Source organism: Galeopterus variegatus, unplaced genomic scaffold, assembly GCF_000696425.1.
Source record: "Galeopterus variegatus unplaced genomic scaffold, G_variegatus-3.0.2 Scaffold7437, whole genome shotgun sequence".
NCBI classification, from domain to species: Eukaryota; Metazoa; Chordata; class Mammalia; order Dermoptera; family Cynocephalidae; genus Galeopterus; species Galeopterus variegatus.
In genome coordinates, this window is record NW_007733548.1 from 32,188 (window position 1) to 47,814 (window position 15,627).

The 15,627-nt window shown below is 34.3% G+C and overlaps 1 protein-coding gene across 1 annotated transcript in view; it reads right to left on the bottom strand.

Annotated features, from left to right (window-relative positions):
• The window catches only part of LOC103607451 (matrix metalloproteinase-16-like), a gene marked incomplete at its 3' end in the record, with an annotated part of 29,840 nt that overhangs the window by 12,314 nt on the left and 1,899 nt on the right, over positions 1–15,627 (bottom strand). The window contains exon 2 of the mRNA XM_008591958.1: positions 8,167–8,289. Within this exon, the coding sequence (XP_008590180.1) occupies positions 8,167–8,289 (123 nt within the window). The remainder of the gene's footprint in view (positions 1–8,166; positions 8,290–15,627) is intronic.

Here is a 15,627-nt window from a genome sequence, read left to right on the forward strand (position 1 = left end):
CCACACCTCGCTCAGCCAGTGAGCCGCCAGTCTGTATGTGGGATCCGAACCCTCGGCGGGAGCGCCGCTGCACTCCCAAGCGGCGCACTGTAGCAGTGCGCCACTGGGCCGGCCCAAAGAATAGAAAAATTTTTAATAACCTTATGCTACAACTCAAAGAACTAGAAAAACAAGAACAATCCAGTCCCAAAATTAGTATACTGAAAGATATAATTAAGATCAGAGCAGAACTAAATGAAACAGAGGTCCCAAAACAATACGAATCATCAATGAAACAAAAAGTTGGATTTTTGAGGAGATGAATAAAAAAGACAAGCTATTAGCTAGGCTAACTATGAGAAGAAAAAGAGAAGACCAAAATAACAAAAATTAGAAATGAAAATGGAAACATTACAACAGACACCACAGAAATACAAAAAATCATTAGCACCTATTACAAACAACTATATACCAACAAATTTGAAAACCTGGAGGAAATGGATAAATTTTTGGACACATACGAACTACAAAGACTGAACCAAGAAGAAATAGAAAACCTGAATACACCAATAACAAGCAGTGAAATTGAAGCAGAAATCAGCAATTTCTCATAAAAAAAATAGGCCAGGACTGAGTTGCTTTACTGCTGAATTCTTCCAAACCTTTAAAGAGGAATTAACACCAATTATCTTCAAACAATCCCAAAAAATTGAAAGAATGGCCATTCTCCTAACTTCATTCTATCATGCCAGCATCACACTGATATCAAAACCAGACAAAGATATAAGAAAAAAAATTACAGGCCAATCGCTGATGAACATAGACACAAAAATCTTCAACAAAATATTAGCAACTGGAATATAGCATCCCATCAAAAAAGTTATACACCATGATCAAGTGGAATTCATCCCAGTTATGCAAGGATGGTTCAACACTCGCAAGTCAATAAATATGATTCACCACATCAACAAAATCAAGGATGAAAACCATACGATTAACTCAATAGACACAGAAAAATCATTTGACAAAATCCGACATCCCTTCATGATAAAGACTCTCAGCAAATTAGGTATAGAAGGAAAATATCTCAACACAATAAAAGCCATATACCACAAACCAAATGCTAAAGTCATCCTGATTGGGGAAAAGTTGAAAGCCCACTCTCACCACTCCTATTTAACATAATATCATGTTTTAGTCCGTTTTGTGTTGCTATAACAGAAATACCTGAGACTGGGTAATTTATAAAGGAAAGAGGTTTATTTGGCTTATGATTCTGGGACAGCTGCATCTGGCATGGGCCTCAGGCTGCTTCTACTCATGGCAGAAAAGTGGCAGGCAACTGGCGGTACAAGCAGTTCATATGGTGAGAGAGGAAGCAAGAGAGGATGTACCAGGATCCTATATATAACAAGCTCTCACGGGAACTAATAGAGCAAGAACTCACTCTTTACTCCCCCCTCCCCCAGGGAGAGCATTAATCCATTCATAAGGGATCCGCCCCATGACTCAATCAGTTTCCAACACTGCCACATTGGGGATCAAATTTCCACATGAGTTTTGGAGGGGACAACACATCCAAACTCCATCATATCAGAAGTACTAGCTAGATCAATCAGGCAAGAGGAAGACATGAAGTGTATCCAGATTAGAAAAGACAAAGTTAAACTGACCATGTGTGCAGATGACATGATCCTATACACAGAAAAACCTAAATATTCTACCAAAAAACTGTCAGAAATCATAAATGATTCCAGTAAAGTTGCAGGATACAAAATCAACACACAAAAATCAGTATCAAAAAAATGGGCAAAGGAGCCAAATAGACATTTTTCAAAAGAAGACATACAAATAACCAACAGGTACATAAAAAAAATGCTCACCATCATTAGTCATCAGGGAAATGCAAATTAAAACCACACTGAGACATCACCTCACCCCAGTTAGACTGACTATAATCAAAAAGACAGTGAATAACAAATGCTGGCAAGGGTGTAGAGAGAAGGGTATGCTTCCACACTCTTGGTGGGACTGTAAGTTAGTACAACCACTATGGAAAACGGTATAGAGGTTCCTCAAAAACTACAGATAGATCTTCCATACGATCCAGCAATCCCTCTTCTCAGTATATACCTAAAGGAATGGAATTCATCATGTTGAAGGGATACGTGCACTCTTATGTTCATCACAGCTCTGTTTCTAATCACCAAGATATGGAACCAACCTAAATGTCTATCAATGGATTAATGGATAAGGAAACTGTGGTATATATACACCATGGAATAGTCTCCTGCCATAAAAAAGAATGAAATACTCCCATTTGCAACAACATGGATGAGCTTGGAGAAACTTATGTTGAGTTAAATAAGCAAAGCACAGAGAGATAAATACCACATGTACTCACTCATAAGTGGGACCTAAGAGAGAAAGAAGGAAGGAAAGAAAGACCACAGTGGTGTGTTGGACTTCCAGAGGGAGAGAGCATATCTAGAGATACAAAGTGGAGTAGGGGAAGGGGGATGGGAGGGAGGCTGGGGAAAATTAGGTGAGGGACACGGGGTACAATCGCTATTTCTGGTAATGGGCATGCTGCCAGCATGGATCTGGCCCTCACATCTTGGGCACAAGGGGTGACAGTCAGCTTTGTATATCATGAATATTCATAACTGATTAAAAAAATAAATAAAAATCAGAAGCATTTTTACACTCGAATAACAAACTAGCAGAAAAAGAAATCAAGAAAACAAGCTCATTTACAACAGTCATCAACAAAATACCTAGGAATAAAATTAACCAAGGAGGTGAAAGATCTCGATAAGGAGAATTACAAACCACTGCTGAAAGACATTAATAGAGGGAACAAAAATATGGAAAGACATTCCATTCTCCTGGATTGGAAGAATTAATATTGTAAAAATGTCCACACTACTCAAAGTGATCTACAGATTCAATGCAATCCCCATCAAAATACCAATGACATGCTTCACAAAAATGGAAAAAAACAATCATAACATTCATGCGCAACAACAGAAGAACTCAAATACTCAAAGCAATCCTGAGCAAAAAAAAATAAAGGTGGAGGCATCGCATTACCTGACTTTGAGATATCATCTCACACCAGTTAGACCGGCTATCATCAAAAAGACAGAGAATAACAAATGCTGACAAGGATGAGGAGAAAGGGGAACCCTCCTACACTGTTGGTGGGACTATAAATTGGTGCAGCCATTATAGAAAGTAGTATGGAGTTTCCTCAAACAACTACACATAGAACTGCCATATAATCCAGCAATCCTATTGCTGGGTGTACATCCAAAGAAATGGAAATCATCATGCCAGAGGGATACTTGCACTCCCATGTTTACTGTAGCTCTATTTACAATAGCTAAGAGTTGGAACCAAACCAAATGTTCACTGACAGATGATTGGATAAGTAAAACGTGGTATATGTACACAATGGAATATTACTTCCCCGTAAAAAGGGACACAATTCTGCCATTTGCAGTGACATAGATGAATTTAGAGAAAATTATGTTAAGTAAAATAAGCCTGGTATAGAATGAGAAGTACCATATGTGTTTAATAATAAGTGGGAGCTGAGGGAAAAAAAATAAACAGATAAAAAAAGAAAGAAAGTTACAACAATAACAAAAATTCATTGAGCTTTCAAAACGAGAGAACATAACTGAGGTGGCCAGAGGTGGGAAAGAGGGAGGGAGAGGAGGGATTAGGGAGAAATTGGTAAAGGGCCACAAAAAACAACATCGTGTAATGATAAAATTAATTTTTTTTTTTAAATCAAGACTTTCAAAAAAAGGAAAAAAAATAAAGCCAAGGCTAGTTAAAGAATGAATATACTGGGGAAATCAACACTAATCGTGTAATGATAAAATTAATTTTTTTTTTTTAAATCAAGACTTTCAAAAAAAGGGAAAAAAAATAAAGCCAAGGCTAGTTAAAGAATGAATATACTGGGGAAATCAACACTAATCAATGCAATATAACATAGAATTACTATATTAGTATATTATGAATACTCAACAATATAATTTTTAAAAAGTATTCATCTGGCAATTTAGGTACCTGTCCCACTGGCTATTTATCATGTAAAATAATATTTTGGAATTTAGATTTTTAAGATAAAAGGAATTTAGACTCTAAGTCTATTTTATATAATATTCAGCAAACTATGGAAATAAAGATCTATTTGATAAAAATTATGTTACTCGATCAGTTTCTATCATTGTTATGAAGAAAGTTTAACCAAAGTCTACTTAGAATTCATTAATTTATTCAACAACTAACTTTTCAACCATTACACAAATGGTCTCTAATTATCTTACAAGTGAATAAATTTCTTGGTTTAAATGCCTCTAATGCTGAAGAAGACTCACATTAGATTTTTCTGAAAGCCTTTCAATATTTGAGAGTAACTGGAAATCTCCCCCTTCAATTTTCCTTCCGTTATGTTGAGAATCCTTAACTCTAATCTTGAGCCGTTCCTCATGCAAACTGCTTTCATGCTCCCTTAGCATTTTGATTGCTTTTTCAGAGGCATACATTAATTTGTCAGGAAGCAGCTGAAAATGTGCTGGCCAAAAGAGAAACGTGTACATCATGTAAAGCTTAGCAAACAAAGCAAGAAGAAAAATTAGCATCACCATGACTCTATCAATTGATAGAGATCAATTAATTGATAGAGAAATTGATTGCTCTCTATCAATGAAATTTGCTCATTTTAGCTTTTTCTGAGTCACACACATTATACTGTTGGCTTATAATAAGTTTGCTATCAAATAAAACCTAAATTCTACCACACTCACACCAACTCTTGTCTGCATGTTGTCATGGCACACTTCAGCTATCCTTTTCATAAATAATTACCTTTTGAGCTTAAATGTCAGATTTTGTATTTATTTCTCTAAATATAGTAAGAAAAATAGTAGCAACTGCTTATATAGTACTTACTATACACTAGGCAATTTCTTAACATGTTACGTATATTACTTTAAAATGTAATGTCCTTAGCTTTTATTCCCAACTTTCTATAGTCCTGTTAGAACACTCTCAACAATTTCTACAATTTGTATGATAAATTAAAAGGAGTAAAAATGATAGTTGCTATTTACTAAGCATTATATTTCAAGCATTGTGTTAAGTTTATTATGTTTTTCATTATCTTACTTAATTTTTCCCCAAGATTTATGATGTAGGTAATATTACAATACTCACTTTGCACACAGGGAATTGAAACTTGTTGTATTTAAGTAACTTGATCCTAATTTTACTGGTAATAAGTATCAGAGTTAAATGATAGTTGCTATTTACTAAGCATTATATTTCAAGCGTTGTGTTAAGTTTACTATGTTTTTCATTATCTTACTTAATTTTTCCCCAAGATTTATGATGTAGGTAATATTATAATACTCACTTTGCACACAGGGAAATTGAAACTTGTTGTATTTAAGTAACTTGATCCTAATTTTACTGGTAATAAGTATCAGAGTCAGAATTCAAACCAGGTCTTTTTTTTCCTAATACAGGACTCTCAACCACATGCTGTGCTTATCAATTACCTGGAAGTTTATAGGAACAAACAATTACATGAATGTCCAAAACTGGCTGAGATCACTGCCAGTACAGGAATACAGCATAAGTGAAATTACAGTTTTGAATACAGTGGTTCTTAACCCTCCCTCCCTCCCTCCCTCCCTTCATTCCTTCCAAAGGAAAGAAGTAGTCAGTAGCTAAGGATGAGAGACTAAATAGGGGGTACTGTCAACAGTTTGGAAATCAGGCCAAAAAAGGACACTATCTGAAATGAAAACAGGAAGTATCAATATTTGGAGTTGTCTAAGTTTTATGGTTCTATAGTTGATTATACTCTTTAACCCAATTACCATTTACTGAACTTTCTGCATATGATATGGGGTACAAATTCAATTCAATTTTCTTTGTTTTCCATATGAAGAATCCATTATCACAATATAATTTTATAAATAAAATATCCTTTTCCCACTGATCTACAAGGCCTATGCTGGCATAAACCAATTTATTACATATTCAGGGGTCTGTCTGTGATCTCTTGTCAGTACTATCAGCCTGTTTGTCCATCTCTGTGCTATTACCACACATTGCCATAATTTAGTATTGATTTAAAGTAAGTCTTTACATCTAGTGGGTGGGAACATCTTGATGTTCCCCTTGGCCTTCACTCTCCCTCAGATATGTTTTATTCAGTTTGTTATAATTATAAAACAAAATCATGCTGTAATTTTTGTTAGAATTGCTTTGGATTTGTGGCGAACTTAAACCTTACAATATTAAGTCTTTCTAGAGCAAAATATATCTCACCACTTATTTTTGGTCTTCTGTTATACCTTTCAGTAAAGACTCATAATTTTCCCCACAAAAGATGCACACATATTTTGTAGATTTATTCTTTGCTCTTATAAGAAATAAAGTGAACAAACTAAAAATGAAAAACTCTTTTTTAACTCCATCAGAAAATTGAGGTCACAGGGCAAACTGCCACCCAAAAACTAGAAGGAGAGGCAAACACAGAGAATCACAGCTTACCAGGAGAATTTTAAGATACTTTTTAATATCTTTAATATATTTCAATATATTTCATCTAGGCTTTACCCCAATCGAGCATATAATTCAGGCTTTATATTCTGATATATTTATATTTATATTTTATTCTGCCATCTGTCAAGAAAAGGAATCTTTTTCCATCATTTTTCCTCAAAGTCTACAATGCTTTTTAACATGTATCTAATTTTTCCTGTTACTATGCACTATGTGATGACTAATTTCATTTACAAGAAGAGTGCTTATTGGACAAAAGACATGAATATTCCACTTATTGGGAAAATACAAGCTCTATTACTTATCAATTTATTGGTATAATGCTTTGTTAACTGTTTTTTGACAGTGTAAATTGTACAGATGGTAAAACTTTTTTGTTAAGTAAAAAATCTGATGGACAAATTTAAATGATGATGAATACCAATTTCATGAGCTTGGCCTAAAGCTGCTTCATCTCTGATTTCTCTTATCTGCAGAAATAAGTTGCAAAAGACAATAATCTAGTAGCATGGTATCTAGGAAGATAGCATAAGAATATAAAAAAACACCGAAAAATGTTCTCCAAATAACCAAAATAAGCTCAAATGACATTTCTAGTTACATAGATAGAAAACAAATATATTGAGTTTTTAATTTTATCCTTAAACATGCATGAAGGGTTATTTTACACAATGTATAAGAATTATAAAATTCTCTCTCCTATTCCTGTAATTTGATAGAGATGATTCCTGATATTCTATCCTCTCCCCAAAGTATCTTTCTTTTCCCCTACTCATTGGTTTACCAAGTTCTTTCTCTTCCTATGGGTCTCAGCCAAAAGGCTATTTCTTTAGGGACATCTTCCCTGGTTTCCTAGAATGGGTTGACTGACCCTGGTTTATACTTCTCTTACATCCTGTCCCTTTCTTTTCATAACAGGCATCACATTTATACGTTGTTTAACTTCTCCAAATCACTGTAAATTCCATGAGGATAGACAGTCCCCATGTTTTACTCACTGCTATATGCTCAGGGCCTAGCATTGTTCTTTGTTCATACTGGGACTCAATAAGCACTTGTTCAATGAATAAATATGAACATCTCCATTAACAACAATTGTCACTCTGTGTTAGAAGAGATTTTGTATCACTGGAGACAAAACAAGAAAGGATGAATCACTTGCATAATTACAAAAAGGATAAAAAGTAAAATGATTAGACTGATACAAAAAGTTAATTAATAAATTCAAAAACATTTTGTTTAAATGACAATTATTTATATAACGATTACCTGACTATTTTTTAGATTATGAGTACTTGTCAAAGAATGCAATGTGTTAGAATAGTCATCTCACAGCCCTTCAGAACACTGGCACTCATTCAAAAAGGTGGAAGACATAGTTTACAGAAAGAAACCAAGTGTTCCAAGAATGTTAACAAAGTCCCCAAATGGACAATGTATTCTCCTCTCAAATGCAGTTTTAAGTCCTTATGTTAACAACATCACTATATGCTAACATGTAGTCAATGCGCAGAAGACAGAAAAAAGGTCAAGACAAATAGCAAAATAAGAAGAAAAAATGGGAGAAAAAGGGAAATTCATCACTAGTTCCTATACCTGTAAGTGATGTGCTTGTGCTGCCACTTCTGTCCTGTTAATGCATATCGCTTTCGGCGAATATTAAATTTGGAGCTTCCTCTTGTCTGGTCAGGTACACCACATCGAGGCTTCTTCATCCAACTGTAAAAAGTTATTTATCAACAGTTATCCAGTTATTTACCAACAACCTTAATCATTAATTTCAGAAGGAAATCAATTAAGAGGTTCAGTATTATCCAGTTATTTACCAACAACCTTAATCATTAATTTCAGAAGGAAATCAATTAAGAGGTTACTCTGAGACAGTGATTATGCAAACAGCCAACAGGTAAGTAAAAACTCAATTTTCTTGCAATTTGAATCTAAGTAGATAGCATATTTTTTCTGAATGATCAAAAAAATCCCTAGTTTACTACTCAGATCCTTTATATAATTTTCCTCTCTCTGATTCATTTTGAGCTAACTGTAGACTAAAGCACTCTAAAGCTTCTAACCAGAATCTGGTGTTAATAATATATATAACCTTGGGCAAGACATTAATCCCTAGTGTCATTCATAAAATGAGATTAAGGTGTCGTCCACCTTTAACATTCAAGAATTATTTTAATCTACTATATAACTTTAAATCCAGGAGTCAGTAGGGAATATGCTACTCCCTTGTGGCTTACATAGCAGTGAATATTTGTTCTAATAACATTTGCATTTCTCTACTTTTTTCTTCTTTTCATCTGATCATGATTCCTATCTCTGAGAAGTAGCCATTTGCTTTGGATCTTTAATAATAACCAAACTCAATGCATGACATATTTTTTTTCTGAATATGAGGTTTACCATCACAAGAATAAGGTTTAACATATTTATATTAGGAAATGATATGATGTTTCAATTTATTAATTTTAATTCTTATACAGATATAGTAGTCTAATATCTTTTCTAAAGAGCCTCATTTGAACATTGTTATGTTTTTTATCTATTCTTAAATCTTGTCTAAGGAGATGAATTTTCAGATTTTAAGCAGTTTTACTTTAGTGCCTTACATAATGGCTTTACTGTTCATTAGTCCCTTTAACTTGATAAGTACAAAGCTAATGCAGAATATTTGTGGTGTTATATGATTCAGAAAATGGAAAAGAAAAAAGAATCAAGTTTTGCTGCATTTCACCAAACACTTAATTTCTATATATTTTAAATGGAAACGAATTTAATATAGAGATGACACCCAGTAATGTAGACATTGCAGTTATCAGATATAATGAATTCCATTCTAGTTTAAATGCATTGTAGAGTTACTTCAGAAAATCACCTTTCTCCTTTATTAAAGTCTCCAAATCAAATGAGATGTCATGTAAATACTAACTCTTAGGAGGCTGACCAGCCCTGTGGAATTGAACTCTGGAGCTGAGACTGGAGACCTCTTATTTTTAACTAACACTCCCAGCACATTACTAAACCCACTTAATTTGAGAGATATTTCACTATACTTAGGCAGGGGATCTACATACTCCCAGTACCCTGCACAATTCCTGGCATAGAAGAGATATTCAATGAGTATCCATTAAATAGATAGAAAGGAACACTTCACTTTTTAAGGAAAGATGATTATTTTTACTGCATATTTTAAGACCTAGATACATATTTTACTAACAAATATTAACCATTAGCAGTTTGCCTGTGATTATTTAAGTTGCTTTTACATGTGGGTATGTCATTGATTATATTCTCAAAAAATTTATAATATTCCTAAGGTAGATACTTATCCTTATGTCACTCAAAGTACTGGGAGAATAAACACGTAATCATAAGACAAGAATACACTTACTTAATGTGGGATGCAGTTACACATACATTGATCTAAGGAAAATATTTAAGTAAGTGCCCTGGGAAGAGAAATAATTTTGAAATGGATAGCTGGATAAAAATGGACAAAATAGAATTAGCTATAATCAGGATAAAATGTATTTTCAATGACAATATATTCTCTAAAATCAATATATGTAAAATTAAAAGATGAAGGCAATAATTAAAAATTTTAAATTTATTAATATACACTTTCATTTTAAGTCATGCATATTTTGGGACCAGTAAAAGTTTTCTCAATGAATTTTGTGCATGTTCCAAAGGACAGGGTTTTTAGGGATAAATGTTAGATTCCTGTGCTAAAAGATATGTCTGCTAATTTATGTATTACTTAGGCTTCTGCACACTTCATAGTTTTTTTTTCTTCTTATGTTCCAACTATTTGTTCATTCAATTATTCATTTCATCATGATTCATTCATCCTATAATATTTTTGAGCTTTTACAACATGCTAAAAGATATGAAAGAAAGTAGGGATAAAAAAGAAACAAGGCAAGTGTCCCTTGCTTGCTGAGATCCCAGTTGATAGGTAAGACATGCATAATAAAAAGTTACAATGTAACGGGATAAGTGCTCTCACATCTCCATCTAGCTATCCTGTCATCATCTCTAACGTTACATGTAGTTAAAAAGAAAATCATGATTTTGCTACCCCAGACTTGTACCAATTTATCTAATGCCTTATCACAGCCGAAAGCCTGTACACCTTCTAATGCCCATGCCTGCTATCCAGGTATCATCCTCCCCTACTTTCTGCTAACATTCAGTCTACCACAGCGTAGTCTCTTCTGCCTTCAGAATGTCTCTTGTATCTCTTACTGCGTCTGAATTATGTGCATGTTCCAAAGGACAGGGTTTTTAGGGATAAATGTTAGATTCCTGTGCTAAAAGATATGTCTGCTAATTTATGTATTACTCAGGCTTCTGCACACTTCATAGTTTTTTTTTTCTTCTTATGTTCCAACTATTTGTTCATTCAATTATGCATTTCATCATGATTCATTCATCCTATAATATTTTTGAGCTTTTACAACATGCTAAAAGATATGAAAGAAAGTAGGGATAAAAAAGAAACAAGGCAAGTGTCCCTTGCTTGCTGAGATCCCAGTTGATAGGTAAGACATGCATAATAAAAAGTTACAATGTAACGGGATAAGTGCTCTCACATCTCCATCTAGCTATCCTGTCATCATCTCTAACGTTACATGTAGTTAAAAAGAAAATCATGATTTTGCTACCCCAGACTTGTACCAATTTATCTAATGCCTTATCACAGCCGAAAGCCTGTACACCTTCTAATGCCCATGCCTGCTATCCAGGTATCATCCTCCCCTACTTTCTGCTAACATTCAGTCTACCACAGCTTTTATTCAGACAAAGTCTGGCAATTGGATTCATTTCTAGTTGCCACAAGATCAATATGAATTTATTATGTACCAAAATATTAGTTACATTCAAATATCAATTTGGTAAATACCATATATACCTGTACACAAAAGCAGGAATTAATATATAGTTTGTTTATTACCAACTGGCAACTTGGCAAAATCTAGTTGTCACCTTTATTAACCTTTCCATAATGCATTAGTTTCTGGCAGTGCTTTTTTATGAAAGTGTCCAGTTTGCTGCTCAAATGTACTTATTTTCACTGTGTCAACACACAACTCACAGACATGTCCTTTTTTTTGACTGACTCATTTGTTGAGAATATTAAGTTGATATTCCAAAGTAAATAAAGACACAAGGATGGGGCACTGCTGGGTGGAGGGGATGGAGGGTGAACTACAAGAAAGGCATTTTGTCGTTATCAAGGTGTAAATAACAGTGATTTTTGTAAATATATCAGTGATTTTCAAAATTGATTTAATTTTTTGCAACCCAGAGCATTTTTAAATTCATTGATCAGATCATTAATGGCCTCATTTAAATTAATTTGACTTGAAAGGAAAACAACTAAACTCCATGCTCTTGAGAGGAGTGTGAAAGTTGAGAACAGGGATCTGGGGTCATACTGTAGGGTCCCACCCCAGCTCCACTGACTCACTAGCCCTATGACATCAGACAGGTTGTTGTTTCTTTTTATACCTCAGTTTCCTCATCTATCAAATGGAAATGATAACATTACCTCCCATATTGAGTTATTTTGAGGATTAAATTATTTAAAGAAAGCAAAAGACTTAGAATAGTGCCTAGCAGCTAGTAACTGCTATTATTATTAACTTATAATTATACTAATTATTGTTTTACAAATATCAGGAATTAGTTGGACTAGTGGTAGTAGGAGTAGAAGCAACAGCAGCATACAGATATCAACATGTTTCAGCTCACTTTGACTTTTATCTTAACAAGCAATATTTTAAGATATTCAAAACAGGGGGTCTTCCCAGAAATACCAACAGCTATACTATCCTCTACTTTGTGTAAACAAGCTTTGAAACAAGTTTGCAGTATATGTATACTAGTTATACATACACAGCATATGAAAAAGTACCCATTAGTTTCAGTAAAATACATTTTTTAAAAAACTATGTTGGGCACTCATGCCAAACTAGGGCCAACTACTGCACGACTCCAAAAAGTGTCTTCAAGTTGTAGTGCCTGAACATGGTGCTCCTTAGCGGTGCTACAGGAAGGCAGCTCTTTAATAGAACATGATGGGAATACTACGCCCTTGCAGTTGAAGTTGAACCACATAGTGGCTGTATACAAATACACCCACTATTACCAAGAAAAAGAAAAGTGCCCCCAAATATATTTTTGTGTCTTATCAGTTAGTATTCTAAGAACAATATTCATTAGCACAATATGTTAAACAGGTTTCCATCCTCCAGATTTTCCAAGTTTTAATAAAAGGTGAAGGGCGCACGGACGAAGGAATCACGCGAGACCCGGGCTAACAGTTCGCCAGAGAAGTTCCGCTTTATTCAAGGACTGTGCGTACATTTATAGGGAGCTGCAGTTCCGGGGTTGGATAGGGGGGTGGATGGGGCAGTAGCTGATTGGACTGGCTGAGGTTTGGCAGGATGGGCTTGGGTGTTGGTGCCGATAGGCTTGTTTACTGCGGAGAAGAACCCGGAAGGGCGCCATTTTGCTAGGGAATGCTTTTCCCCCTCCGCTTGAGTGCCCACGGTATCCTTACATTCGAGTGCCTACAGTATCCTTACATTATCTTTACAAAAGGTAAGAGTAATATTATCTATTATTTATAGTTATCCCCAAGGGATCCTTCTAGAAATTTTAAAATATGCTTATTTTAGCTACTTTAAAAATTCTTAGGTTTTATTCATATTCAGAGAGTCAACTCCAGTAGTCATGAGCAGATTTTTAGAAGGAAATAAACTTAGGGCTCAAAACATTTATGGCTGGCAGCTCGCTCTGGTCCAGAGTTTCTTTTTTCTGTCAACTCATTAGTTGCCTGCATGGACACGTGTGTTATTCACAAAGCTGAAATGGCAAAGCAAAAGTACCCAAACACCTGAGCGCAGAGAACTGTATCAAGCCACAATGATCTTCAATGCGAACAAAAGTTGAGTTAGTGTCTGCTGCAATTAATGCTTTCACCTTTCACCTTTCAGAATGGGAATATAAGGCCCCTGCTCATTTAACTATCAACCAGCCTTCTATAGCCACCAAAAGGAGGACTGATCTATCCTATAATGTTATAATGTTTGAGCACCATTGGTATATTCAGAAAAAAAAAAAGTACTTTAATTACTGAAGAACATATATTTTATATACAAATTGAAAAAGATAGAATATTAACTTCATTTAGATAAAAGAATAAAAATCATGAAACATTGATAATTAAGACAAAAATGTTGGCATTCTTGATATATCTAAATAAGTATTTCAATTATCAAATTAGAAGTCCAAATACCACTATAGTTTTACAATTTTTTAAAAAAATTGCTCCCTATTCAGCCTTAAATTAATTTCAGTTAAGTTGAATAGGGCATTGTTTGAATAAATTAAGCAGAATTACTTAGATCATCCAATATATTAAAAGATAATATATACACACATATATATATACATATATTGATGGAGATCAAAAAGAAAGATTCACCATTTTAAGAATATATTGTCAAGCATGCTTCAGTGTATACCACTGTGTACATATATATGATAAACTAAAATGAAAAAATTACTATTATAAAGGCATATCAGATTCATTTTCATTATTGCCTTGCTACTTCTCTCCTTGCTAAATATAACCTTTTTATGCATAATATAGATTGCTCCATTCATTAAGGAATTTAAGTGAGCTTACTTACAAAAATTAGCTAACAACCTATAATTTAAAAGAATCATTGCAACATGAGATAAAGAACTCATATCATTGGGGAATAAGTATTTATTATTATCTCTCTAATACCATTGCTAACTAATATAAAAGCAATATAATTTGCCATTTAAGGTAATACCTAAATTTGTTGCTTGAAAATAGTTAATTTCTTCAATATAATATAGGGATTACCACGATAGTCAACACTACTTTTAATTACCCAGGAATTATAGATTGAATATACCACATGTCTGTCTGCCTGCCAAAGGTATTAATTTAAAACAATGGATCTTGATAAGTCTAAAATTAGACATAAGTTTATAGAATCTGAAAATGGATGATATAATTTTAATTCTGAGTAACAATTTGGGTCAATAACTATAGTCCATATTTCACATAATGAGGCTCAGATAAAAAGCCATACCTTATAATTTGACTATGTAAAATAACAGAGTGTGGTTTCAGCATGAATTGTTACCACATATTCATTTGAGATCACAAAAGCACAGACAATTGCTTTAATAGCATGATTATGAGGGTTATACTTCCAAAAATGGTACTCTATTTGAGCTGAGTGCCCTGAGCAATAACACCTCAAGAGTAGAGATAACATCACTAGAAAAGACAGGCAGGAGGCAAATGAAGCCACGGGGTTTCTAGTTCGAGTGATAATGAAGGTGAAGTCTGCAAGTAGACATAGGAGCAGAGAAGTCCTGGCAGGCTAGCAAGGGAAGAAGAGGAGGGTTTTAACAAGGCTTTAGTGGTTTCACTTAGAATTAGAACAAGGCTCTGTTTAACAAAAACAAACAAAACACCCACCAAAACCAAAAAAATAAAAATAAAAAAGCAAAAAACAAGCAAACAAACAAAAAACACTTTGGTTTTAAATGATGGACGTTGCCTGTATATTGATCCTTCTCTATAATGCCATATCACAGAAATGCTACTTAACTCTTCCGCATAGACACCATCATTTCTCCTGATCTAGAATCTGAGCCACCCTGTGCCCCCCAAAAGACCTGTGTCCTTCTCTACACCTCTGCATTTTTTATATCCTCCTGCCAGAGAACAACAAACTTTTCAGACCCCTTTCTACATGACAGGCCCAAATAAATCCTGCACACATTTCTCTTCCAATGTCTCCTGACAAAGACCTTTTCCCAGATGCTTTAGGAAATCAAACCTAGCCATCCTGAGTCCTTCCAGTGACCGACAGGAGCTCTCAAAACTGGGTGAACTGCAGATGCCACCTTCTTTAAGACTATACTTTCTTAATTGTAATACCTACTAATAAGTATTAAGTACTTCATACTATTATTCTGGCACTCTTCAAGTTA